General features: G+C 52.7%; 1 protein-coding gene across 1 annotated transcript in view; it reads left to right on the top strand.

Moving 5' to 3' along the window:
* The first annotated feature begins 8,851 nt into the window (after positions 1-8,851).
* FAM78B (family with sequence similarity 78 member B) overlaps positions 8,852-24,282 on the top strand; it is an 83,944-nt gene continuing 68,513 nt past the window's right edge. The window contains exon 1 of the mRNA XM_088016833.1: positions 8,852-9,114. Coding sequence (XP_087872959.1) covers positions 8,852-9,114 — 263 coding nt within the window. The remainder of the gene's footprint in view (positions 9,115-24,282) is intronic.

Genomic DNA, 24,282 nt, shown 5'->3' with positions numbered 1-24,282 from the left:
AATGGCTTCAGACAGGCCAGTGAACAAGGACAAGGGCGTTTTGGAAAAATAATTCTCAGTGTAACGTCAAGGAAGGGATTGAGACAAGCAAACCAGCTAGAAGCTGCAATGGTCTGGTTCAATAGAGGCCACGTAGGTTTGCTTATCTACTTATTTATATATTATACATGTGAGCACCATGATACTTATACATTCATTAATACCAGATACATGAAAATAGAAATTTGGGGGCACCTGGGTGGCTCAGTCGGTTGAGCCTCCAACTTTTGATTTCGGCTCAGGTCCTGATCTCAGGGTTGTGAGGTCGAGGCCCACATCGGGCTCTGCGCCCAGAGCAGAGTCTGCTTGTCCCTCTCCCTCTGCTCCACCCCCTCCCCCGTTCTCTCTCTCTCTTTCTCAAATAAATAAATAAAATCTTTTTTAAAAAATAGAAATTTTAACAGGAAAAGTGGAAAAGAGAAATTCTACTATTTCCTTCCTCTGCTCCAGTGGAGATCATTTTGGAGAGCAGCGCTCTAGAGGATGCAGGTGGACGGTGGCGGTGGTAGCAATGAAGGACAGGCAGCCTCAGGGACAGGCGGCGGCTCTGCCCTCCATGTGGCGCGAGAGCTGGGGCGGCCAGCCCTGGTGAGGAGGAGCACCTGTGCATACACACTGGCGCTGAAATGCCGCCCCAACTCCCTGAATCCAAACTCCATGCTCTGACCCACGCGGAGGAATCGGGGTGAAACACGCCTCGCCCAACAGGAGTGGGTGCCTCGCGGGATAACCTGACGGGGAGGTGAGAAGGGAGAAGAAGGGAAGGTGTCTGGAAGAACTGTGATTGAGGCCAAAGCAAATCCAGAGAAGGCAATTGCCTTTTGCTGAGGCTGTTCGCTGACCTGGTCTATCAGCAAGGGGTCATCCCACCTGGGGCCTCAAGTTGTGCAGCCAATGTACAGCCTATCCCCTCCAGTCATGACAGCAAAACAGAAAATGGAGAGGCTATACCAGGAGCCCATCCACACCGATGATCCATCCACTCTGGAAGTTCCCACAGGCAGGGATTTTGTTTTATCCATCTGCCCAGGTTGACCCTGGCATCCTCTCAAATGGGGCTAATGCTCACTACCATTTACTGAACACCTACCATGCACCAGGCGTTGCATGAGGAGATTTACATTTATTTATTTATTTTTAAGATTTTATTTATTTATTTGACAGAGAGAGAGACACACACAGCGAGAGAGGGAATACAAGCAGGGGGAGTGGGAGAGGGAGAAGCAGGCCTCCCGCGGAGCAGGGAGCCCGACATGGGGCTCGATCCCAGGGCCCCGGGATCATGACCTGAGCCGAAGGCAGATGCTTAATGACTGAGCCACCCAGGCGCCCTGAGATTTACATTTAATTAATGGTCACAGCAGCCCTACGAAGTAGACATCGTGTTCTCCCTATTCTTATTTCATAGACACAGAAAATGAAGCTAAGGGACACTGAAATTATACAGCTAGTTCTTGTCTAACCTGAGATTAGAACCCAGGTATGTCTGACTCCAACTGCATTGACGTTTCACTGTATCTCCCTCTGCCTCATGTAGACCCTGGGAGTTGCGGGCCCTGGTCCCAGCTCCCCATTTTGGCTTCCACAATCCCCATGCCCATATCCCTATGTGCTATGTCCAGCTGCCTCCTACACACCATTCTCTCCATCATGCTTTGTGAACTTGGATGCCAATGCTGAGGGTCCTCAGATCCCATTTGCAGTAATGAGGACTCAGAAACTCACCACAGATGCAGAGTCTCAGGCCCACCCAGACCTACTGAGTCAGAATCTGCATTTTATCAAGATCCTCAGGGGGTCTGTAGGCATAATTTGAGGAGCACTGGTCTCAGCCTGAAAATGCCCTTTCTCTTACTCCTCAACATCACTTTGAGAATTTGACTCAACATCACTTGAGAATTTACAACGTACCAGGCACTGTGCTTACAACTGAGGACACAAAGTCTAATTAAATATGAGACACAAACTCAAGATGATGATAATGTATTCATGAGAGAGACATGTAAATAAATAGTATTTTTAAAAGTGTGAGTGCTATGAACAAAGTAAGAACAGGATGAAGTATCTCATATGCCTCACTGTCTCCAAGCAGCATCATAATACCAGGCACCAAGAAAAGGCTTGATGATATTTCTGGAAGAAAGTAAAGGAAGGAAGGTAACGCAGAGAAAGGGAAGGAGGGAGAAATGAGAGAAGGAAGGAATTGCACTAAGCTATAGTTTCTAAAATGACAACTCAAACAAGATGCACCCACCGGTGACTTCCCCACTCGAACACTTGGATGTCTTGATATCAAGGTCACTATAGCCCCCAACCCACCAGACTCTCCCCTTCTCCTCTTCTCATGTGATTCACTTGGAAACTGGTGTTATCATTCTAAGTAATTCGTCTGAAAATCTTAGATTTATCCTTAACTCTTCCTTCTCCTTTGCTCTTTCCATAAAGCCATTATAAAATCCTGTTATTCTGTTCATTCATGTGTGAGTTACTCAGTGTCCAGTGTGTGTTCTGTGTAGGAGTTCAGGGGTGAAAAAGATCATTTCTGGCTGAAGTGCTCGCAGTTTCTATGAGTCAGAGGGTCACAGTGTGTGGGCAGAGAACTGAATCTTGGCCCAGCCGCTTACTAGTTTGGCCTGCGGGTGGTCCCTTTCTTGCTTTGCACCACCATCCATAAAGGCGGATAACAGTCCCACCTCCCAGACTCATGTAAGGACTCAGTGAGACATACACGGTAGCCATCATTATCATTGTCATGGAGCAGGGCGGGCTTTGAACATGTAGTCGAGGACTGAGCTTAAAGAAAGACGGAGAAGTGGAAAGGGTGGAGCCCTGTTGAGGGAATGGTGAGTTGTCTGCTCAGGCTGAGGCCCAGGGTATGTTGGAAGCAGAGGCTAAGAAGGCTGAAAAGCCTTGGGGTGCCATCATGGAGCACTTCAACACCAACCCATGATATTTGCGGTGAATATGCGACAAGAAGACCCTGAAAATTTCTGCAATAGGGAGAATCATGATCAAAATTTGTTTTCGCTTGAGGTGTTGGATGACAGTGGCAAAGATGGGGAGGGAAGAACCCTCAGCCACAAGTGGGGTAGTCAGGAGGAGACACTGGCTTGCAGGGAGAGAGGTGCCAATTCACTGGTATGAAGAAGATGGCAGGACTTCTGAATGGAAACATCTAGTAGGCAGATGAACGTGCTGGGCTTGAATTGAGGAAATGTTTGGGCTGGAGGGACCAACTTGGAAGACATCCATGGAAAATAATAATTAAAACCAGTAGCATCAGTAAATGCCCTGAGAGAGTTCAGGTAGGGGAGGAGAGACCCTTGGGAATACTAGTCTGTGGGAGATGGGGAAGCAAGAGGAGTCAGAGAAGCTAGGAGGAGAATCATGATTTGCAGAATCATGGGATTAAAAGAAGAGAAGAGAATTAAACCCTATAGAGAAGGACCTAGAAAAGGACCTGACTATGGCACAGATAGGCATGAGTGACCTTCAACAGGACAGCTGAGCAACTAGGGCATCCTTCTTCACAGTCTTTGCAGCCTAAGGTAATGTGAGGCTGGTGGGAAAGGCTTGATAGATACTGGCTACACGAATCAGCTGTCACATCTTGGGCTGAATGCCTTCTGTGAAGAGTCCATGGCCACAGTCCACTTCCTGTTGAGCTTAGCCTGATTTCTCTGACTTGAAGTGGTGGTAGGAGGAGCTCACACCAAACAGCCAAGTTATTTCTTTAACCCTGAACTCTTGGAGCTTGAGGATTCATTTACCCTCTTGCCTGTCTTCAGGACATCTAAGCTAGGTAGAAATCTATCTCCATTTTTAACAGCTCCAGAGGCAACAACTTGTGGTAATCTGTTCTACAGTTTCTGAAAACCCTTGCCCAGGTCAACTAGAAAATAGGCCCTTGTAACCCAGAGTTTCTAAAAAGCACACTTGACAAATTGAGTAATGAGTCAACCAATAGGAAAAATAAAGTCAGAGATCGCCCTGCTTCTGGAAAGACTGAGCATGGGGTCATCGGAGGCTGAGAGAGTGGACTGTAAAGGAGGTGCAGAGGCCAGCATCCTGGGGAATGTGCTCTGGGGCTCTAACTTGGGGGAACTGAGGGTCTCTGTCATGCACAGGGCCATCAAAAGCATGACGTACAAAGGAGCATTTGTGCTGTGCCCTGAGAATAAACCCGAATGAGGTTATTCACAAGGAATGATTGTCATCAGCATCTCGTCATTGAACTCTTTCCCTTTCTTGGTGCCTAGAGTGGATAACCCTTGAGATGGTATATGGTGCTCAGAGACAAAAGGCATCACTTACCAACAAGAAGGCTCGTTGTGAGGGAAGATTGGGAGGACAAAGAAGTACCATGCAGAAAGAATTAGGATAAAAATATATGCTTGCTGTAGGTAAGGAGACAGAGCTTACAGTTAAGTTATGGGAAATAATATTTTATCATATTAAAAATAATTTTAATTATTCTAATATTTACTGAGCAGCTCCTAGGTGGGGGGCCCTGGGCTGGGCAACAAGACATGATGCCACATTCCCCGGAGGTGTGAACAGCTTACTGAAGGAGATCTGTGTGAGCATTCAACTGTGACACAACACGAAAGGTGCTAAGAGAGGCGGGTAGGTGATGCTCACGGGGTAGGGACACTCACTACGCCAAGAGAGAAAGAGGAGCTTAGAAGAACAGCACAGAGACATCGTGGCACTTCTGAGGACTTTCATGCGTACTACATGGAGTAGTCCATTGGCATTTGCAGACTGAATATTCATGGATGAACACAGTCTCCACTGCATGATCTGAAAGGTCTCTGCCATGAGGTAATTGCTGAGACACAAATTTGAATGGCTTGCCAGGACGCCAGAGTGGACTTGCCGGCCACTTAGCTCGTGAATGGACCACACCTGACGGCTGGCATTCATGTCCCCACACAGCTCAGCTCTTCTCTTCTCCTTGACATCTATGTAGTCATGCTCCCACTGTGGCTAACATTTTCTTTTTCTTTGCAGAGCCAGGGAAATACGGAGTTAATGAGGTACAGATGTAATGAAGTAAGGAGTTCGTTTTAATGACAAAATTTATTTAAGTCTCTTTAGAAATCACCTTGGTCCCCTATTTATAGAACCATTAAGAGTTTAAAAGGGTCCCTTACATTTTTCACACTTTACTGCTTTTTATACTGGAAATGATATGTCATGGTGACATCCATGATTTTGGAGGCTCATGAAAGTCATGGATGAACCCTTTGAGAATGTCAGGGGTCCAGGTCTGTGAATAATGAGTTATATTTTATTGGTTCTCTACTGGATATAACAAGGCCTCATTTTAAGTTTGGAAAGAAGGTATATTCTCCTTTATATGCCTTTCCTGCCATTTGGAGTAGCTGCCATCACTCTGCCCTGTTTATGAAAGCTTAGCACGTGCTACCAGAAGACGAAGGATGATATTTGTCCACGACACTGCAGCCTGACAAGTAACTCAAACCAACAAGGATTAACTACATTCCCCCAATTGAGTGCTTTTCTCTTTGTCTATTTCCTGGAACCCAATAACCACTGAAACTCAAACTCTAGCCCCCTCCCCCAAACACCCTCCACGTACCTCAAACAGCATGACAACACACAACCTCAATCTGCTTCCAATTCTTTCTCCTTGTTTTGACTATTACTAAATCAAATGTATTTATTGCTGAAGCCAGGAAATTCAGAGTTGGCCAGACTCTTTCCCCAACATCTAATCAGTTACCAAGTAAATCGATTTTACCTCTTAAATGACTCTCAAATGCAGCCAGGCCTCTCCAGCCCCATGGCACTGCCTTAGCTCAGGGCCAAATCATCTGTCATCACAATACCCTGACCCCCTGCCTCGAAACCATCCTTGCTCTATCCTCCAAAAGGATACCGGGTAATTTTTCTTAAAATGCAAATCTTGCGGGGCGCCTGGGTGGCTCAGTCGTTAAGCCTTCAGCTCAAGTTATGATCCCAGGGTCCTGGGATCGAGCCCGGAATCGGGCTCCCTGCTCTGCAAGAAGCCTGCTTCTCCCTCTCCGACTCCCCCTGCTTGTGTTCCCTCTCTCACTGTGTCTCGCTCTGTCAGATAAATAAATAAAATCTTTTTAAAAAAATGCAAATCTTGCACTCATTGGCTTTCACTGAAGATCAAGATAGGGTCCTATCCCACTGTCTAACACTGAGAAACACCTTGGCTGTGAGCTGTTTATCTCCTGGAACATGCTGCATTCTTTCATACCTCCATGTATTCCTCATTCGCCCAACTCTCTTCCTACACTGTCCGAAAGCTCTCCTCTTCTCCGAGAGCCTCTTACAATACCTTCAGGATCCAATTCAAATGTCACTACTCCAAGAGAGCCACGGATACATCTCTCAGTGGCTCTTCTATCTGGCCTCCCACAGTACTGGATACACACCACTAATGAAGCATGTGTCACAACTTACACTAATAATTTGTTAACAGGTTTATCCTCAGTGATCCATGAGCTCCTGTTCACTCTGGATCCTAGTGCATAGCACAATGCTTGGCTCCTGCCAGGAAGTCAGTGAGCATCTCCTGAATGAAAGGACCTGCGATTGAGATCTGTAGCGATGTGCTAAAATGACCGAAGCATGCTATCCAAAGGCAAAAACTGCTTTTTTGTTAACTACAAAGTGAATCAAGGTACCAGAAAAGTTAAAACAAGGATGAAGAATGCTTTTATCTCAACCGACTTTTAAATTACTCATCACATCTGTCCTAGCTAAAGACTAACTGTAGTCAGCCTCCTGTAGCCTGTTGGAATGTTTCACACTTGGGCACCAGATCCTGCAAAATGTTCAATGATCACAGAAGAAATACTTAAAGAAAAGCTATTGGGCTTTTAAATGTAAAAAGATGCCCAGTAAGAGCATTTGCTAAATATTGTTTCCTGTTTGGTACATTAGACCACAATACCGGACACATGGCTTGGGTCATACTGCACACAATGTCCAATATGTACGGTGGCAGTTACCGCAGGAGGATGACAGTGAGGCTGTTCTTTCTTTAATCCTTCATTCATTCACAGACAACTGCTGGTCAGCCCCCACGTGCTGTGCTCTGGAGAAGCTAGGACAAGAGTGGGTCCCTGAGATTCCAGGCTTTCTACGAGGGAGATGGCTTACTACGAACCGGTGTCCTGGACTTGTATCATTAAGCAGTTACTATTTAAATTCAGCCTGGTTCCAAAAATGTTCTCAAGTTCCCCTTGTACTTAGCAGGTCACAGGTTACCCTCGGTAACCCCAAGAAGGCTGCTGAGCATTCCAGTCCAGCTAGATGGTCGTGCTGGGCACAACCTGTCTCCCCGCAGGTACGTTCAAAACGCCGTGTTTAGGTAAGTCCACCACTGCTCTAATTCCCCAATGTGTGGGGTTTTGTTGAAAGAGCATTTTCTGAGAAAGAGAAAATTTAGATGGAGGCAGGAGATGAGTAAAAGCTGAGCTCATGCTACAACCAAAACTCTTGGCATTTTGGCGACGTGGTGTTAGAGCACGGGATGCGGGGTGGGGGTTCTTTGGGTACCCTCCCTACATGTGGTGGTGGAAAGAAAAGCTTCCAGAGCAAATCCAGTCGGGGAAAGACGTAAATCCACCGCATTTCGAGCGGCTCCTGGAGGCTCAAGGTAGGGTACTACGGGAGCTCACGCCTAACTCTAACCTAACAAACCACATTACAAATAACCGACCTGCCTAAGATACAGCTGCTCCCCTAGCCCCCCCGCCCCGGCTGCCCCAGACGGTCGCTGCCAGGTTCCCACCAGACTCTGGAGCGCGGCGCCCACCCCGGCCCCACCCGGGCCCCGCCGGGTCCCCCAGCCCCCACGTCCACCCCGGCACCGCCTATCGCAGCCCCGCCCCGCGCCGGCCCCACGTGCAGGGCCCCACCCCGGCGCCCGCGGCCCTTTAAACACCCCCACCCTTACACATCACCGGCCCCCCCCGCCACCCGGACGGCAGCCGGAGAGGGACAAAACTCATGGCGTACAGCCAGTCTCCTCCGCGGATCACGTCCCGGGCAGCCCGGCCTGAGGGGGCCCTCCACTCCCCGGCCGCAGCCCCCTGGCGCCCCCCAGCCCCCAGCGGCCGGGCAGGGGAGTGCGGGGCGGGGCCGGCGGCCGCGCGGGTCTCCGCTGCCGCCCTCGCCGCCGCCGCCTCCGCCTGCCGCTCGGGCCGCCCGCTCGCCCGCCGCTGGGTGCGCTGCACGCGGGGGGCAGCCGCGGTGCAGAGGTTCATGCAGCGGCGGCGGCGGCGGCGGCGGCTGCTGCTGCTGCTGCTGCTGCCGCCGCGGAGGCAGACAGACCGGGCGCCGCCGCCGCCGCCGCCGCCGCCCTCCCCCGGCTCCATGCAGCCGCCGCCGCCGCCGCCGCCGCCGCCGCCTCCGCCGCCTCCGCCTCCTCCTCCTCTCCGGCGAGGGGCGGGGGGCTCCGGCCCCGGGTGGGCACCGCTCCGCGCCGCGCTGCTCCCCCCTCTGCCCTCGGCGGGGGCGCCCGCCGCCTCCTAGGAGCGCACGCTCCGCGCGCCCTGCCGGAGAGAGAGGGGGCGGGCGTGGGCGGGGGCCGGCGGGCGGGCGTCGGGGCGGCGGGGACCCCGCGCGGCGGCCGGAGGAGGGGGCTTCCCGGGAGGATGCCCGGCGGCGGCTCCCCGCTCCCAGGCGCTAGCTGAGCCGGCCCGGGAGCGGGCGGCGCGTCGCCATGCCGGCGTGACGGGCGCCCCCGGCTGCCCGCGCGGGCCCCCGCGCTGCCCCACGCCGCGCCGCGCCGGCGCCGGGTGGCAGGATGGGCTGTATCCAAAGCATCACCTGCAAGGCGCGGATCCGGCGCGAGAACATCGTGGTGTACGATGTGTGCGCCACCATCGACCAGTGCCCCACGCGCATCGAGGAGACCTCGCCCATCGTCCTGCGCTACAAGACCCCCTACTTCAAAGCCTCGGCCCGCGTGGTCATGCCCCCCATCCCCCGCCACGAGACCTGGGTGGTGGGCTGGATCCAGGCGTGCAACCAGATGGAGTTCTTCAACACCTACAGCGACCTGGGCATGTAAGCGACCGGCGGCGCGGAGCCGGAGCGGGGTCCCTGGCCCCGTCTCTCCTCCCCACCCCGACCCTCCTCCTCAGCTCCTTCTTAGCGCTCTCCCCATCCTCTTTCTAAACCTTCCTCCCGCCTCCTCTTCCACCTCCCTCCTCCCTGCGCTTTTGTTTCAGTGACAGGGCGGGTGTAGGGAGGCTCCTCGCGAAGGCATTTTCTCGTGGTTTGCTTCTGACTCCCCGTGAACGCGAGGAGGACGGCGCGGGGCGGCGAGAACGCGACAAGGAGGGTTCGAGAGACGGGCGTGGGGGTGGCTGGCGAGGGCCCTGGGAGTTTCGGGGCGCCGTCTGGGCTTGATGGGGCTTCCCGGGAAGAGTTTGGGGGGACCTGTGGAGAGAGGAGTGGAGTGGAGCGCCGGGGGCGCACCGGCTGTGCCACGCGTCCTTTGGAAAAGCCCGAGAGGGCTTGGAGGAGAAGGTCCCGGGCGTCGGAGAGGGACTTGGCTGGTTTCTGCCCTTGTTCCCTCCGCTGTTGAATTCGAGCCCTTGTGCCCCAGGCCGGGAAGGCTGCAGGCGTTTCCATTCGGAGCCGCCGCAAGCCCGGCGGAGCCGCCTCTCTGGCCCGGCGCCCTCTGGACGAGTTGTGCGGCGGTGGGGAGCGGGAAGGCACCTTGTGCGAGCAGTCTGGGGCTGGCGCGGCGCGGGGTTTTCCTTGTGCTTCGGGCAAGTACACGTCTCCTGGCCGTCCAGGGTCCTTACTTGCTCCAGAACTTTAGTAATTACAGCGCCGGGAGGGATTCCCCAGCGCCCACCGGCGAATCCAGTCGGCGAGCTGGGAGCTCTCCAACTTCTTTCAGCAGCGCTGCTCGGTGCGCGCCGGGCTGGGCGGCTGCCGGGAGACCCAGGACCGTTGCGACTCCGCGGCCGCCACCCGGAGCCCGCAGCCTGCCCCAGAGCCGCAGGCTGCGGGCTGTCGCGTCGGGACTTTTTAGTTACTAACTTTTCTTAACTCCCCGCCAGCCTCCTTGCAGAAGCCGACTCTGAGCGGTTGGCGACCACAGTGGCTAAAAGGTTTGGGGCCTGCATTCTACCTGTGCTACGGTGCTGGTCTGGAGCACCCTAATTAGCCTGCGGCCTCTAGAGAAACCCTTTTCTGGAAATCCAGCCTTATTTCATTTATTAACCGGGGACTCTGGAGCTCCCAAGGTTCATCCATTGAATATATGGGACAAGGGAGTTTCTATTTTGAAAGGCCAAACGATCTTTTTTTAATGGCAGCTTGCAGGCTTTTTACTGCACTCAGAGAGCATGTAAGTTAACACTAGTCATGGGTGCTAAAAGAGATTTTGACAGGTTGTTTTGTTCTCCCTGCCTTCCCCTCAAAGAGTTTGAACTTTTCTCTTTAAGCATAAAAGCTCAGGGCTGGAGAAAGCTCATTCCTAGTGAAGATGTGCGAGAGCCTAGTTTCTTCCTATATGCCTCTGTTCACTGTGTTCTTATCTTGCTGGAAGACAGCTGGATCTAAGAAATGGGGGACATATTACTTTGGGTGAATCATGCCATTTAAAAACAGACACACCCTCCAAAGGATGATTATATCTGAATACATGGGTCTCTTAAAGCTGTTCTTTTAGAAACCCATTATTTCCAGCGAAGTCAGAGCAAGCCCCAGACCAGGCAAAGGCCTTCCCTTTTGTGCTGGCCCTGATGGTGGTGTGCACCTTGCCCGGGTGGGCGGGGACCGGGGAAGTAATTGCAGTCTGGGGCGGATGCAGAGGAGGCCAGGAGGGACTGAGCAGAAACAGCCTCACTTTTCCCCAGACTACATAGCAAGGCCTCTCTGTTGCTTTGTATCTCTTGTGAATCAGTAAATCAAAAGCAAACAAATAAATAATTTCTTTCTGTAAAAGAAAATATATCCCACCTCAGGAAAAGCCGAGTTGAGATATAAACAGACATAGTAGTCGAACGTCCTTGAATCTGGGGGACATTGTGTCCACAGTGGAACCAGCTTCAATGGGGATGAACTGGTGTTGGGTCTGGGGGCACTTATTCCCTGACCTTTCCTTGCTGAATTCTTGCCTCTGGGGCTTGGAAAAGAGCTTTGCTTTTCAACTGCTACTATCAGTATGTTAAGATTCTCAGTGTTCATACTGATGCAGGGAACAGGGAAGCAAAACAGTGCCCAGGATACCATGAAGCATATTATTGGAGATCTGGGTCCAGAGTCCACCTGTTTTCATGGTTACAATAATTGCTATGCTTAAGCATACTTTGGAGCCCAAATTGGATTGAACCCATCTCCACAAAATGTGTATGCCCTGAAAACTTAGCCAGGACAAACTTTTTAATGGGACCTCATATTGCATGGAAGTCTTCATGGTCTGTTGGTTATTACCCACTTTAGCCAGTATCCTGAGTAAAAAACACCACAGGCTGAATTTTTACCCCTCTGCAATGCTCTTGTTACATGAAGCATGGTATGACCAGAGGGTGTAGGTTAGAAAGCTGCCTTTTCAACATTTTAAAAGGGACTGCCAGAGGAAATCCACAATTTAAAATGGCAAGAAACTTCTAGTGACAGGCTTAAAAGAAAACATGAGCTTTTGTGGTTTAGAGTTTCAACATTTCCAAGAAGGAGTAGGTTTCTGAAGGAGCATTTGAAATAGTTGATGATCCTGACGCCCGGAGCTTAATTTGAACTTGAACTCAAGTGACTTGGAACATCCTCACATGATTGCATAGAACCCAGGCTGGTGAATACTTATGTCCTCTCTTTATTTCTCCTTTGGCCCTGGTGAACCCCGCTAATGCAGCCCTGATCCAAGTCTTCATCTTTTGGGAATGAAGGGCCTCTGGTTTTTCGTCAGTCATCCCATCAATAAAATATTTATCAAGCGCCTCTCAGGTCTGGGCACCAGCAAAGAAAGCAAAGGACCAAGCAGGCAGCTTCATAGTTCCTCAGTGTAGGAGGGAGGGACACAGGCAGAACAAGCCTTTGCTCCCAGGCAGTATAGGAGAAATCTGGAAAGAGGGGTGGGAAGCCAGGCAGGGTTTTCTAGAGGCAGAAGGACTGGAGCTGGATGTGAGCAATGGATAAGATTCAGCTAGACAAGGAGGGGGACTCATTCTAAGAGGGAAGAACAGCAAATATATGGGGGCAGGAAAATATAAGGTGTCTTAAGAGAGCATAAGTAGGCCGGAGTAGAGCTTTCAAGTAGGAGAGCCAGTGGGAGGTGGGGTCCGAAGGCAGGCCAGGGTCTGTTGGGAAAGGCCTAGGACAATACAACCTGGAAAGGAGAAGGTTGAGGTCAGGTCTTCTGAACCAGTGTGCAGAGGCTCTTCCTACTTTCTTCATACCTCTGGGGCATGCAGGGGCTTTTCAACAGAGACATAAAACCTTTGTGATGGAACAGTTTTAGATGCTAGAGTATGCCACCCAAGAGGTTTCCTGAGTGAGGTTTGAACACAGAATGGGGTTCATGTGTCAAGGATGAACGAGGTGAAGCCGAGGTCAGAGGGAGGACAGGCAATAGCTAAAGGCCCTCCCCACTCTCTCTGAGCCCATGTGCGTCATCTTCTAGAGCTGTACGGGAGTTGTGGTCAGCCCAAGGCTGGGAGACCCTTGGCCTGGGTGAAACTTGCGGAGGTCATAGCTCACTCCTGCCTGTCTCTCTTCCTCCTTGAGAGTCAGTGTTGACGAGACATTGACACTACCTGCCCACCTTTGTTGCCTGTTCAGTCCAATCCAAGCTGGTTTCTGTCCATTCCAGAATTGTTCTGGCTCAGTCTGTGGCTTCCATGTTACCAATCCAGCAGATGCTTTTGAGAGACACTTGCTATTTCAGCAATAGTCCACATAGTTGACAGCTTCCTCCATCTTGAATCACTCCCATCTTTTAGCTTGATGCATTTTTCTAGCTGTTTCTCTGTCTTACCTCAGAGTACAGTTCATGAGGACCTTACTCATTTGATCCTCTCCCTGGGTAATTTTACCCTTCCCCATGGCAATAGATGTTCTGTGTGATGCACAGTCACCTGCGGCATAGGTGTGTGTGTGTGTGTGTGCGCGCGCACGCGTGTGTTTGTGTGTCAGTGTACGATTTCCCCTTTGGCTGTCTCAGAGACATCTCAAGCCTAATGTACCCAAACTGGAACTCTTGACTGCCACTACAGCTCCCTCCCCAAATCTGCAACTCCACCGGTCTTGCCCCATCTTGGTAAAGAACACCTCCAGCCCCTGAGGGGCTCAGGCTGAACCATCTGTGTGTCATCCTAGATATTTTCCCACACATCCAGTCCATCATCACACCCTGCCGGTCCCGTCTCTGGGATAGCTCTGTAATCCAGCCACCACTCTGTGTCCATTCCTGTCCTCACAGGGAGGTCACCGTCAGCTATCACCTGCTCCAACAGAGGATTTCCAGCCAAACTTCCCACCTTCATTCTCGCCCTTCCTCCAGTCTCTTCCCCACACAGTGGCCAAGTGATAGTTTCAAAACGTAAATGTTATCACTTTCCTGCTTAAACTCTTTTACTGACTTTTCATTGTAAAAGGTAGGAAATGTGAAGGCCTCGTCCCGGTCTCTGAATTTTCTGTTCTTAAGCCATGTCAGCCTCCTTCCACTTTTGAAAAAAAAAAAAACCAAACAAAAACAAACACAAACAAACAAAATAGCTTCTTTATCCCAATTCAGGACTTTTCCTTGTGCTGCTCTCTGTCTGAAATGCTTTCCTTGCCCACCCTTTTCTAGCACATTCCTACTTCTTATTCAGGCCTGAACCACCACTTCCTCAGAGGCCACCCGGATTTCACAGTTTAAATTAAGGTTCTTCTGTTCTCTTGAATGAGACACTATTCTTTTACTTGTTATAGTTTGTAAGAATGTAATTGTATGTTTGTTTAACACCTGACCCTTCTGCTAGAATGTAAGCCCCATGAAAGCAGATATTGTATCCATTTTATGCCCTATGAGTGGTGCTTAGCTCCTAACAGGTCCTCCATAAACATCTGAAAAATAAATGAGCCATTTTTTTCGGACCTCGAATAGTGTGTGTCATCTTCAACAAATCATGTCTCTCTTCAAAATCAGCTTTTTTAAAAAAAGACTTATTTATTTGAGAGAGAGAGGACACAGGGAGAGGCAGAGGGAGAGGGAGAGTCCGGAGCCGACTCGGCGCTGAGCACAGAGCCCAACACGGGGCTTGATCTCACGACCCTGAGATCACAACCTGAGCTGAAACCAAGAGTTGGATGCTTCACCGACTGAGCCCCCCGGGGACCCCTCAAAATCAGCTTTTCCTATCACACCCAAGGCTAACCCAACTAAGCTCTTGAACTCTAGACGTCCCAGCCATCGCTTAGCACATACACAGTGTAATGCCACTATGCTTTTTGTATCATTTCGTTCTGTGTTGCCCCAGCAGATCCGCTGCTCCTCAGCGCAGAGCACCCGTCTGTCACTTCCTCTGCCTCCATGCAGGTCTGTGCACGAGGAGCGGTGTTCAGCAAACACCCAAGCCTCACTTTCGCGTCACCTGTGATCAAGTGGCATTCGGCGTCTGCCCAAGGAGAGGCAACCTGGAGACCGTGTCATAGCACCGTTCACCTGCATCACTGACTCGTGGCCTGAATCTCGGGACTGTGGGTGCTAGTACCCTGCTCTTCCGAGCCATTTCCCCCAAAGCTAGCACTTCCCTTCGTGACCACGGCTGCGTGCTGCCTGCACGTGCGGTATGGCTTTGAGTGTGGCCCTCCTCGGTTATAGAGATGCCTCCTTCAGGCATCTGATTAGCCCCCAGGCCACTTGCACCAACACCCACCCTCCCCCCATTCCCATTACATCCCCGGATCGGGGGCTCATGACCTGGAGGAAGGGGCTAGAGCTGCGCTTTACCAGAAACGTCGGGGACTCCCAGTCTAGAGCATGAGATGAGAAACAGGATCCACTTCCCTCATGAGAGTCCTGAGTGCCCTTGAAGGGGAGCTGGCCTCACCCTTTGCCTCTAATCTTCTCCGTCTCGGAGAGGAGGAGTGGGGGAGGATTAGCAGGTCTTATCAGGAAGCATTAAGCTCCCTGGAGATAGAGCACAACTCTGGGGCTGGAAGGGATGGGAGGGCCCGGAGAGGACGTCAGGACAAGGGTTAGGAGGGGAGTTAAGAATGAAACGCAGCTCGTGTAACCTGGATGCTACAATTCAGCCGGGCCCTGGGTGGACGGGGACAGCAGGGTGTCAGTGAACGTCCACCAGGCAGCAGAGGCAGAAGCTGTCTGCAGCTGCTTCGTGTTCCGCGTGAAGAGAGAAAGCTGGCGATTGGGTAGGGGCCTGCAGACTCCGGTGCGGGGCACGAGGTCCCAAATATCCCTTGCCCTCCGATTTGTCCAGCACTCGGATCTTGGCTGACCCTCCTCCGACCCTGGGAGCTCCATGCTGTCAGTGTGCCCATCTTCCTGAGGAAAAAACTGAGGCTCAGGGAGGTCAGAGGACTCGAGGGCACAAGCCTAGCCGGTGGCGGTGCGGGGACTGGCTTCGGACCCTGTACCCTGCCTGTCTGTGTGCTGCCCACGGCTAGGCCCGGAAGTGGTGGGGACCGGCCAGACCCCATTCCCAGCAGCACTAGAAAACCTCGCCCTTATGGCTGCTGCAGCCTGGGGCCTCCTGGTGCTTCAGTGCTCCTTGAGGAGGGGCTCGGGGTTGCCCCATGGCCCTGGGTCACTGATGCTGTAGCTCCTCTCGTGCGGCCACTTGGGTCGCCGATCACAGAGGCACTGCCTTTTCTGATGTGTTAACACTAAACAGGCCCCGAGAAGTGGCCGCCGTTTATGAATGGCTGTCACAAGAAGAGAAATGACGCGAAGTCAGCGGTGACAGAGCGTTCCGGTGACCACTCCCAGCCAGGCAGGGCCCCCGTGGAGCCGGGGTCCCTGGGAGGGGTTGGGGCGCACACGCCAGCCGCAGAAAGATCCCCACGTGGTATTGGGGGAGCTCCCTGCCGTTCTCACCGGGCCTCCCAAATCAGCGAGGTACCCTGGAGTTGTTGCAGTGGGCTTTAGAAAGACGGGTGCCTGTGTCCAGGTGGCGGGAGACTCGTCCGCATCCAGGAAAGCCTCCCGAGTCTGGGAGGTGCGCTACCGAAGGGCCCCAAAGGGAGGCGGAGGAGATGATCTGAAAGGTCTGTGTACCAGGTGCTTTCCACACACGGCCCCCCAGGACATCTCAGCAGCGAGGGGTGCTGCTCCTGTGGCAGCAAGGTTCAGTAGCTGGCCCGGGGCCTCAGCTGGCCAGCAGCCCCACCAGGAGCCCAGGCCCCGGCCACCCCCGGCCCCCTGCTCTTTCTAACCCGCTGCCTTCACTCCTAGGAAGGAGGCGCTCAGAACTCGGTCTGCAAAATATCGCTGTCCCTCTACAGTTCCCTAGTCTTTTCCAAAACGGTCTTAGCTGTAGCATGTTTCTCCAATTCATGTGTTTCCTCGCTCCTTCGGAAATGGAGAGAGTTGTTCTGAGGTCGGGGGTGTGGACGTCTCAGAGGTCCTGCTGAGAGTGGCGGTAGACATTCGCAGCGACAGCGGCTCTTTCTGGGGGGTGGCGGGGGGACAGAGAAGGCAGCCCCCAGCTCTCAGGCACCCCGAGCCAGCCAGTCTGGGCTGCAGATTTGAGCCCTGGGCCGCCGCCTCCAGGAGCTTCCTTGGGGGGTCCCATGTCAGCCCCGATGGTCACCAGCAGATAGTCACCCAGACCCCTCAGTTCCTGGACTTCAGAGTCTGTTCGTCCCTCAGATTCTCCAGACCATCGCTGTTTGGACAGATGATCGGGAAGAGAAAGAAGACCCACTTCTGGTGGCGGAAGGACTCTTGGCTCACAGGACCGACATCCCTCTGGCTCCTGGGAATTCTGGTACTGTTGTTCCTTTCCCAAGGCCGCCTCAGGCCACCATGTTAGCCCTGTGGACCCTTCTCCCTCATTAGGCTCTGGGATGCTAGCCAGATGGAACCAGCGGCTCACGGTGCCAGCTGAAGATAGAGCCACTGGCTCCCCAGCACCGGGGTTCAGGGCAGAAGACCTGGGTTCGAGCGCCAATCACGTGACCTTTGGCAGATGCCTTAACAATTCGGTGTCTGCTTTGCACGCATGTCACTGGGCGATGAGATCTGTCCTGTCGCTGTCACTTCGGGGTAAAGACCGTGAAAGAGCTCTCCACACTGAAATGTGCTATGCACGCATTATTGTTATCATGATGGAGCGCGACTCTTGTCACTAGAGGATGACTCTCAGTCAGCCTCAAGGAACAGGGAGGTCACGGCTGTGGCCCTGTGGCTTCCGGGCAGAAAGGCGTTCAGACTCTGAGGATGGATGGGTCCCGGACGGCTCAGCTGCTGTTCCCCAGCCCTGCTTTTAGCCGGAGGGGAGGAGAAAGGCTGGCTTTGCCCACAGGGAACCAGGGCTGTTTTCCGCACATACTCAGGGGTGTGTGGTGGCTACCCCTTGACCCACCCAGAAGTCACCCTCCCAGATCTGCTCTGAGCTGTGGGCTCTGGGCGGCATGCAGGACCCTGAGCACTTCCAGTTCCTGGACAGGATGCCTGCAAATCAGCCACATCCTTGCGGGGACTCCCCACCCTGTCCCGGGCCCTCTTGAGGTGACAGTGTCAGTCAGATGAGAAGCCTAGTACTTGGGGACGATTCTAGAGCGTGTAAGCCATGCTGTTCCAGCTCCGGAAGGAGCCGTAAGCTGCAAGACTTCGCAACCCAGGTGGACAGATAGGACCAATGAAATGATTTGCATCCAAATTATTGTTAATGTCTGCTGTCATAAATATATTTTATTTTCTCCATATAAAATGATTTTGTCTCTTTATAAGAAGTCTTCACATAATTAACCGGATGATAATCACGAAACATATTTAGGGCAACCATCATTCCCATTTTACATGAGTAAGTGGAGGCCCGAAGAGACGAAAGAGTTGTGCTCAAGATCACCCTGGCAGGCATGGGGTGGGGCAGGCCTGGGGCCCAGGCCTCTCAACTCCTCCCTAGTGCCTCCCTTTGCCAAGTGCACAGTCGGCCAACCCCGGACAGGAGCTGGGGACAAGAGAGGTCATCCTTAGAGCCGTGCACATTGGGCACCTCTGGGCCAGTCAGGATTTGTGGCCTCTAAAGACAAGAGAGGGCAGATAGGAACATCCCAGTGTATTCAATAGAAGCGAAGAGAAATGTGCAGGCTGTCAGATTAAAGTGAAATAAATAAGACCGTGGTGTCTGATGGCACCTCAGTGGGGTTTCTGGGACAGGCCTGCCTCAGAAAGCCTCTGGCTGGCGCTCTCTCTTGGGGCCTGACCTTTCCAAGCTGGTTTTGGGCCTGTGCCAGGCTGGGGTGCTCAGAGGCTGTCAGAGGTCTGGCTAATGGGGAGTAATAAACCAGCATCCTCGGTCAACATCTTGAAGGGCAGGCGGGCGGAGGAGGTCGGGGCTTCTGGGCATGAGTGGCGGCCGAGACACGCCTTGGCAAGTTGGGAATGGCCAGAAACAGGCCAGTGAGATGTGGCTTCGCTCTGGGCATGGGGGTAGAGGACCGGGGTCAGCTGCTGGGGTATGTGGGGACCAGGAGGCTGGAAGGGGGCTCAGGCTGGTTCTGGGAGAGCAGGATGCCGCCCTGTCTTCCTCCTCCTGAGGGCCGCCAGCTGAGCCTCCATTCCCAATGGCAGCCTCCACACCTGCGGCTGGGGGACTCAATTCAAAACCAGATTTTTTTAAAGGGACTCAAATAATTGAGAATCTGTTTCAAACGTTCATGAATAACCTTCACATTTTGTTAAGAAATTTGTGTCAGAAAACTAAACCCACACTCCCAAGATTTCTTCATGGCCTTTGGAGCTAGGGAGCCTGTCTGGTGCTGGGCCCCATGTGGGCTTTAAGGAAGGAGCAGGTATTTGCCTATTGTCTGTATCCCCATGAGGCCATAAGCAGCTTAGTCAACGATACTCAGCCATTTGTTGAACACGAGTTTCATGCTAAATGTGCCATGTGCACATCTGTGAAGTGGGGATGTTAATTTCCCCAAATTAGAGATGAAGAAACTGAGGCCCGAGAGGTTGACTAACTTGCCTGGCATTACCCAGCTAATCAGTGGCAGCCAGGATTAGAAACCAAATTTCCAGAGACTCTGTGACGTTATGCTGCCTCATTAAGGGGCGAGAGAACGAATGAACCAATGAATGGATAGGGGGTGTTCAGGATATTGCCTGAGCACTTGTTTTTGCCCTTCCTGAGCAAACCTGGGGAACAAAAAGGGTTTAATCAGATTGGAAATAGCCAGCCTCCTCGCCTCCCAGCTGGTTTGCTCAGCTGGGCAGGACATGACATTAATGAGACCGGGGTCTTGGGGTCGGACCCAAGGGACCCTCTCAGCACCTGAGTTCACATTCTTTACCCTGCCAGCTACCAGCTACCAGTCACAGTAGAGTCTAGATTCGAGAGAAACACCCAGAAAAGTGCAGGTAGTGGGTCAGCAGAATCACCCATGAGTCGTGGAATGTTAAGGCAATGTGGGAACTCATGAGCCCCCTGCTCATCTTAACAGACGGCGACCCCGAAGCCCAGAGAGGGGCTGTGACACAGCCAGTGACCCAAGTCCTTCCGACCCCGGGCACCCTTAGTCCGTAAAGTAGTAACTGGGTCACCACATCCTATTGTTTCATCCCTGCCCCCACTGCCCCATTCCCTGTTTGCTGACGGTCCAGGTTTCTGGGCAGAGATGCCCAAGAGAGGAAGCAGCCCAGAGTCCCGGAAGGGCCTGGCCCTCGGCAACACAGGGAGGAACTCACATCAGCCCAAGGGATGTCTACACAGTTGCCAGGAGCAGAGAGACCAGCCCATTCCCAGTGTCCATAGACAGTGATTAGCACGCAGGAAAGGAGAGGGTCTCCCCAGAGATACCCATCACAGATGGCAGGAAGTGGGAGGGTTTGGCAGCTGAGGGAGGAGGGTTGTGTGGAGAATGTGAGATTCTGCCTGGGTGCCCCCCAACTCAGAAACCCTCTCCCCCACCTCCCCACCTCCCTCGCGCTCAGGGCCATACGTGGGCCCCCTGGCCCGCTGCCCACGCTCAGGCAAGGTAGCTACATGGCCCCTGGCAGGTCCAGAAGAAACAAGATCCAAGTGGTGTCAAAGGTGACAGATTGTGAGGGGCCAGGGGCCCTCCCCTGACAGCAGGGCTCAGCTGGGAGGCTCCTGGGGAGCAGAGCAGATGGGGCAGGTCTGAGAAGGATATCCTAGCAGCTTGGAGACTGTGTTGCTGTTGTGGCTTTTAGTTGGGTTTCTCTCCGTTTTTCGTTTCTTATATTTTGTTCACTTGAAGCCTTTTAGCACAGGGTATGATCTAAGTGTGCTGGCTGCTTACTCTCAGTCAAGAAGGGAGGGACAGAGGGCAAGAGAAGCAAGCCGGTCAAAGTCAACACACCGTTTGGTGGGATTTAAGGGCGGTCTAGAGGAAGGACTGCAGAGGGGGCCATGTGTGCCTCCGAGCAGCCTATCACCTTGGCCCATCTGGTGGCTCCAAAGCTCTGTCTTCACACCACTGCAGGCTGCCCATCGTGAGGCCTCTGGAAATTCTGAACAACATCAAGTGGTCTGCCTCCCCCTGACACGGTCCTGTTCCAGCCTGGGTCTCTCTCTCAAAACTTGCGCGGGTACCCACCTCCAGCCCTCGCTGGAGGAGGAGGTGCCTTCAGATCTCCTGGCCTAGTTTCAAGTCCCTGTCCCTGTCTACCACGTGCACCATCTCTCTGTCCATGTCAACATTTCCCTGCCTGGTTTCTGGCCCTCTGCTCACCTCGGGCCAGTCGGGTTTCAAATGCCACAGAACAATTTTTATAAAGAAAACTGTTTGTGACTTACAGGGGCAACTAAACTAGAGTTCTGGAAGTCTGGCGAGGCAGCTGGAACCCGGGCCAAACCAGAGGACCTGGGACGTTACAGAGCGGGTGGGCCAGGGAGGGGGCGGACTGATGCTCCAGCCTCCAGGGCCAGGCCGCTCACAGAGGTCTGTCGCAGAGAGATGGGGTAATGAAAGAAGTTGAAGGACATGGTTCACTGCCCTTGGCGGCGGCCGTCAGAAGGGCCTGGGTGTCAAGAGCAGACCCTAAGATTGGGAAAGAGGACGACTGATCGGGTGTGGACAGGGCCAAGGGAAGCCACCGACAGCCTGGTTCCTGCCCAGCGAGGCCAAACTCTTGACCTTTAGTCCGGCCCTTCCTTCCCGGGGGGTGAACTTGGGAGACCCGAGCAGGGCTGGCGCTGATCTCACCCCCAACCCAATGCCAAAGAACAGCCCCCCTCAGCCTTCTCTGCTGAAAGCCCCCAGGGTAACAGTCTCTGGTCAGGTAGCTGAGCCGAGCGGCCCCGACTAAGGGGTCCCTGAGATGGAAGGGAGGGTTGGGGCTAGGCGGCCCCCACTGCGGCAAAGGTGCGTCCTCCTGCACTGGCCGCTGTCTCTGCTTCTCTCAGCTGTCTCAGAGAGAGGTCATCTTTTCAGAGCCTGGGTACCCCAGAGCATCTCACCATCTGGGTGTACCTGGGGGGCCACTGAAGGACTCCCAGAAATGGGACTGTTGCATGATGGGACAAAGGGTCAGAACTGAAGGTTGCCTAGAAGGGGTCATTGTGCAGATTTGGAGCTAAGGGCCCCTTTCCCCTGCAGGAGCCACCAGGCCCTCGGCCTAGAATGGAAGGGGCGATGCAGCACTGGGCCACCTGATAAGGTTTTCACAGAAGCCTTGGCCGTCCACCTTTAACCTGGGGATCTGTGCAGACTTTTCCATTAAGCAGCCAATTCTCTTTAGCGAAATGGTTGAAGGGTTGCGTGGGCCCAGGAATTGAAGCCAGGACACTTGGGCACCGCACCCTCTGGGGATGGCTGGTGAGCACTTGGGGCTTCAGATGGTTTCCTCTCTGCTCATGTTGCACCACCGTTTCTTCAGACTCAGGATGGAGGAGTCCGAGGCCAGGTACCCCCAGGCTGGACAAACAACCACCACTGAGCCAAGAAGAGTAGGGATGCTTTTGGATCAGCAGACGGGTGTGTTTAGGTGTTCACTCCAAGAAAGAAATCCATCCTCACTTGGATGCTGAGAGGGGTTTTTCTAAGATTTACTCTCAGCATCTGGTGCTTCTTAAAATGTCTGGGCATCAGAATTAGGATCTAGAATTTCACCTTGGTATTTACGACTTGCCACAAAAAAAAAAAAAAAAAGGAAAAGCATTTTGGAATGCTTTCATGCTATTCCAAAAGAGCAAAGACGTTGAAAAAATATTCTATTAGAAACATCTCTGGTTAAGTGGAAGCAGAGTAGGCAGAGAGAAGGAAGTGGGTATAGATGGTGAGGCTGTCTTTACTGGGACAGGTCAAGGGCTAAGTATGTCCAGAGTTCAAGAGCACAGACCTGTTGACAGGGTAACAGCGAACTCTTGAGCTGTTACGGCTCTACCTGCAATCATTTCCAGTCTCAATGATTCAGTTTCTTCCGTCCTGCCATCCCTGTTTGTCAACATTTTGATACGTGCATGATCCAGGATGGAACTGAGGTGGATCGCCCTGACCCTTAGCTCCTTGGCGAAAATCAACTTCCATACAAGCTCAGCATCTTAGCTCTGGGTCACTCCATCCAACTTCTGAATATTCACTATTTATGTCCATAAGATCCAGCTTGTTAGTTGTGTTGTGCAAATGTTCTGTGTTCCTGCCAAGTTTTATCTGCTTGCTCTATTCGTTACTGAGAAGATCTGTTGAAACTTCTCTCCATGCTGGTGTGTTCATGACTCTCTTCCTGCAGAGTACTCAAGTTTGCTTTATACATTTCAAGGCTGAGCCTGCCTACTTCTTTGGTTTTGCTTCCTCTTCATGTTTGGCCTCTGGGGAATCTGTTTTGCAAGCTCAACCACGGATTCCGTAAGAGATCTGTAATGGAGGGTTTTTCAAGACGTTTATTTAACTACATTAGGACCTCCTTACTTGGCTCTTCTGTTCCTTAACTATAGGCAAAAGTAAGGCAAAAAAATAAATAAGCTTTTAGGGGCTACTTTTTCTGGTTTGAAGGAATATCTTTCAAAGCAAGCTGCTTGTCAAGGCAAGGCCCTTTGGTAAAAAGAGCTGAGGTTTCTTAGCACGCCCACCGTTGGGAGTGGAGAGAGGGGCCACGGCATGGTGAGGATCTTGGATAGAGGGAGTCTGGCAAGACCCGTACCATGCACCGGCCACAGCCGACGAAAGCATACTGCTGTCTCAGTGACTCAGTTTCTCTGTGGTGTTGTGACTATGCCCAATGACTGTGCATTGGTCCCCATCTGTACACACTTCAGGGCCCTAAGTCTGCCTTGATGACCCAGAATGTTCTGCTGGAGAGGAAGCTCTGGAGGCCCTGTCTGAGCACAGCCATCCGCAGTGTCCCTCCAGAGCATCAGCGACTCAGAAGGATTTGCTCCAGGTTGCTCTGCTCTTCTTCCCTGGGCCTGACCCCGAGGCTCATTTTGCCCTGGCATTCGGCCCTTGGCAGGTGGTGAGCTTGTGTACCTCCTTCTCTTCCAGATGGTTCTGAGAAGGACCAACAGGAGGAGAGAGGGGCGGGGAGGCAACGCTGGCTGCTATTTCAAAGGCGTAACCAGGGGCCCCCCGGGAAGGCACCCATGCCTGGCATTGCCTGGGCACTCCTCTCGCTGACTAGCCGGGGCATGGGGACGGGGCTGGGGACTCCCTGCGTCCAGCTGCTCTGGGGTGTGGAGATCTCAAGGCAGTGGGGGGGGTCACATAAAACTAGAATCCAGTGACAAAAGGAGAGGTTGGAAGTTTAGCATCTACCAAGTGCTCTTCTCTAGGTACTTCCGCTGAGGCTCAGACTTGCTCTTAGAGCTCATGCCGTCGCTGTCCATATGACAAGGGAGAAAACCCAGGCTCGGGAAACGTAAGTGATTTGTCAGGTTCACATGGTCAGGAGGTGGCCACACTTGCCACCTCCACGTTGATTGCTCCCTCTCGGTAGCTGATGGTAGAAAAAGAAAAGGCGATAGAACTTTAGAAGCTGGAAAGACCGTGAGCTCCCCAGTGCGACTGCTTTATTTCTCAGGTGCAACAATAGCACAGGTGTGAAAAGAGGTCAAGGTCATACAAACAGCTGAGCAGCAGACCAGT

This window comes from Eumetopias jubatus, unplaced genomic scaffold (genome assembly GCF_037043125.1).
Source record: "Eumetopias jubatus isolate StellerSeaLion01/CBP00866 unplaced genomic scaffold, mEumJub1_p1.0 scaffold_12, whole genome shotgun sequence".
In the NCBI taxonomy this organism is placed as follows: Eukaryota; Metazoa; Chordata; class Mammalia; order Carnivora; family Otariidae; genus Eumetopias; species Eumetopias jubatus.
Note: the sequence above shows the minus strand (reverse complement) of the source record. Positions and strands in the feature narration are given on the sequence as shown.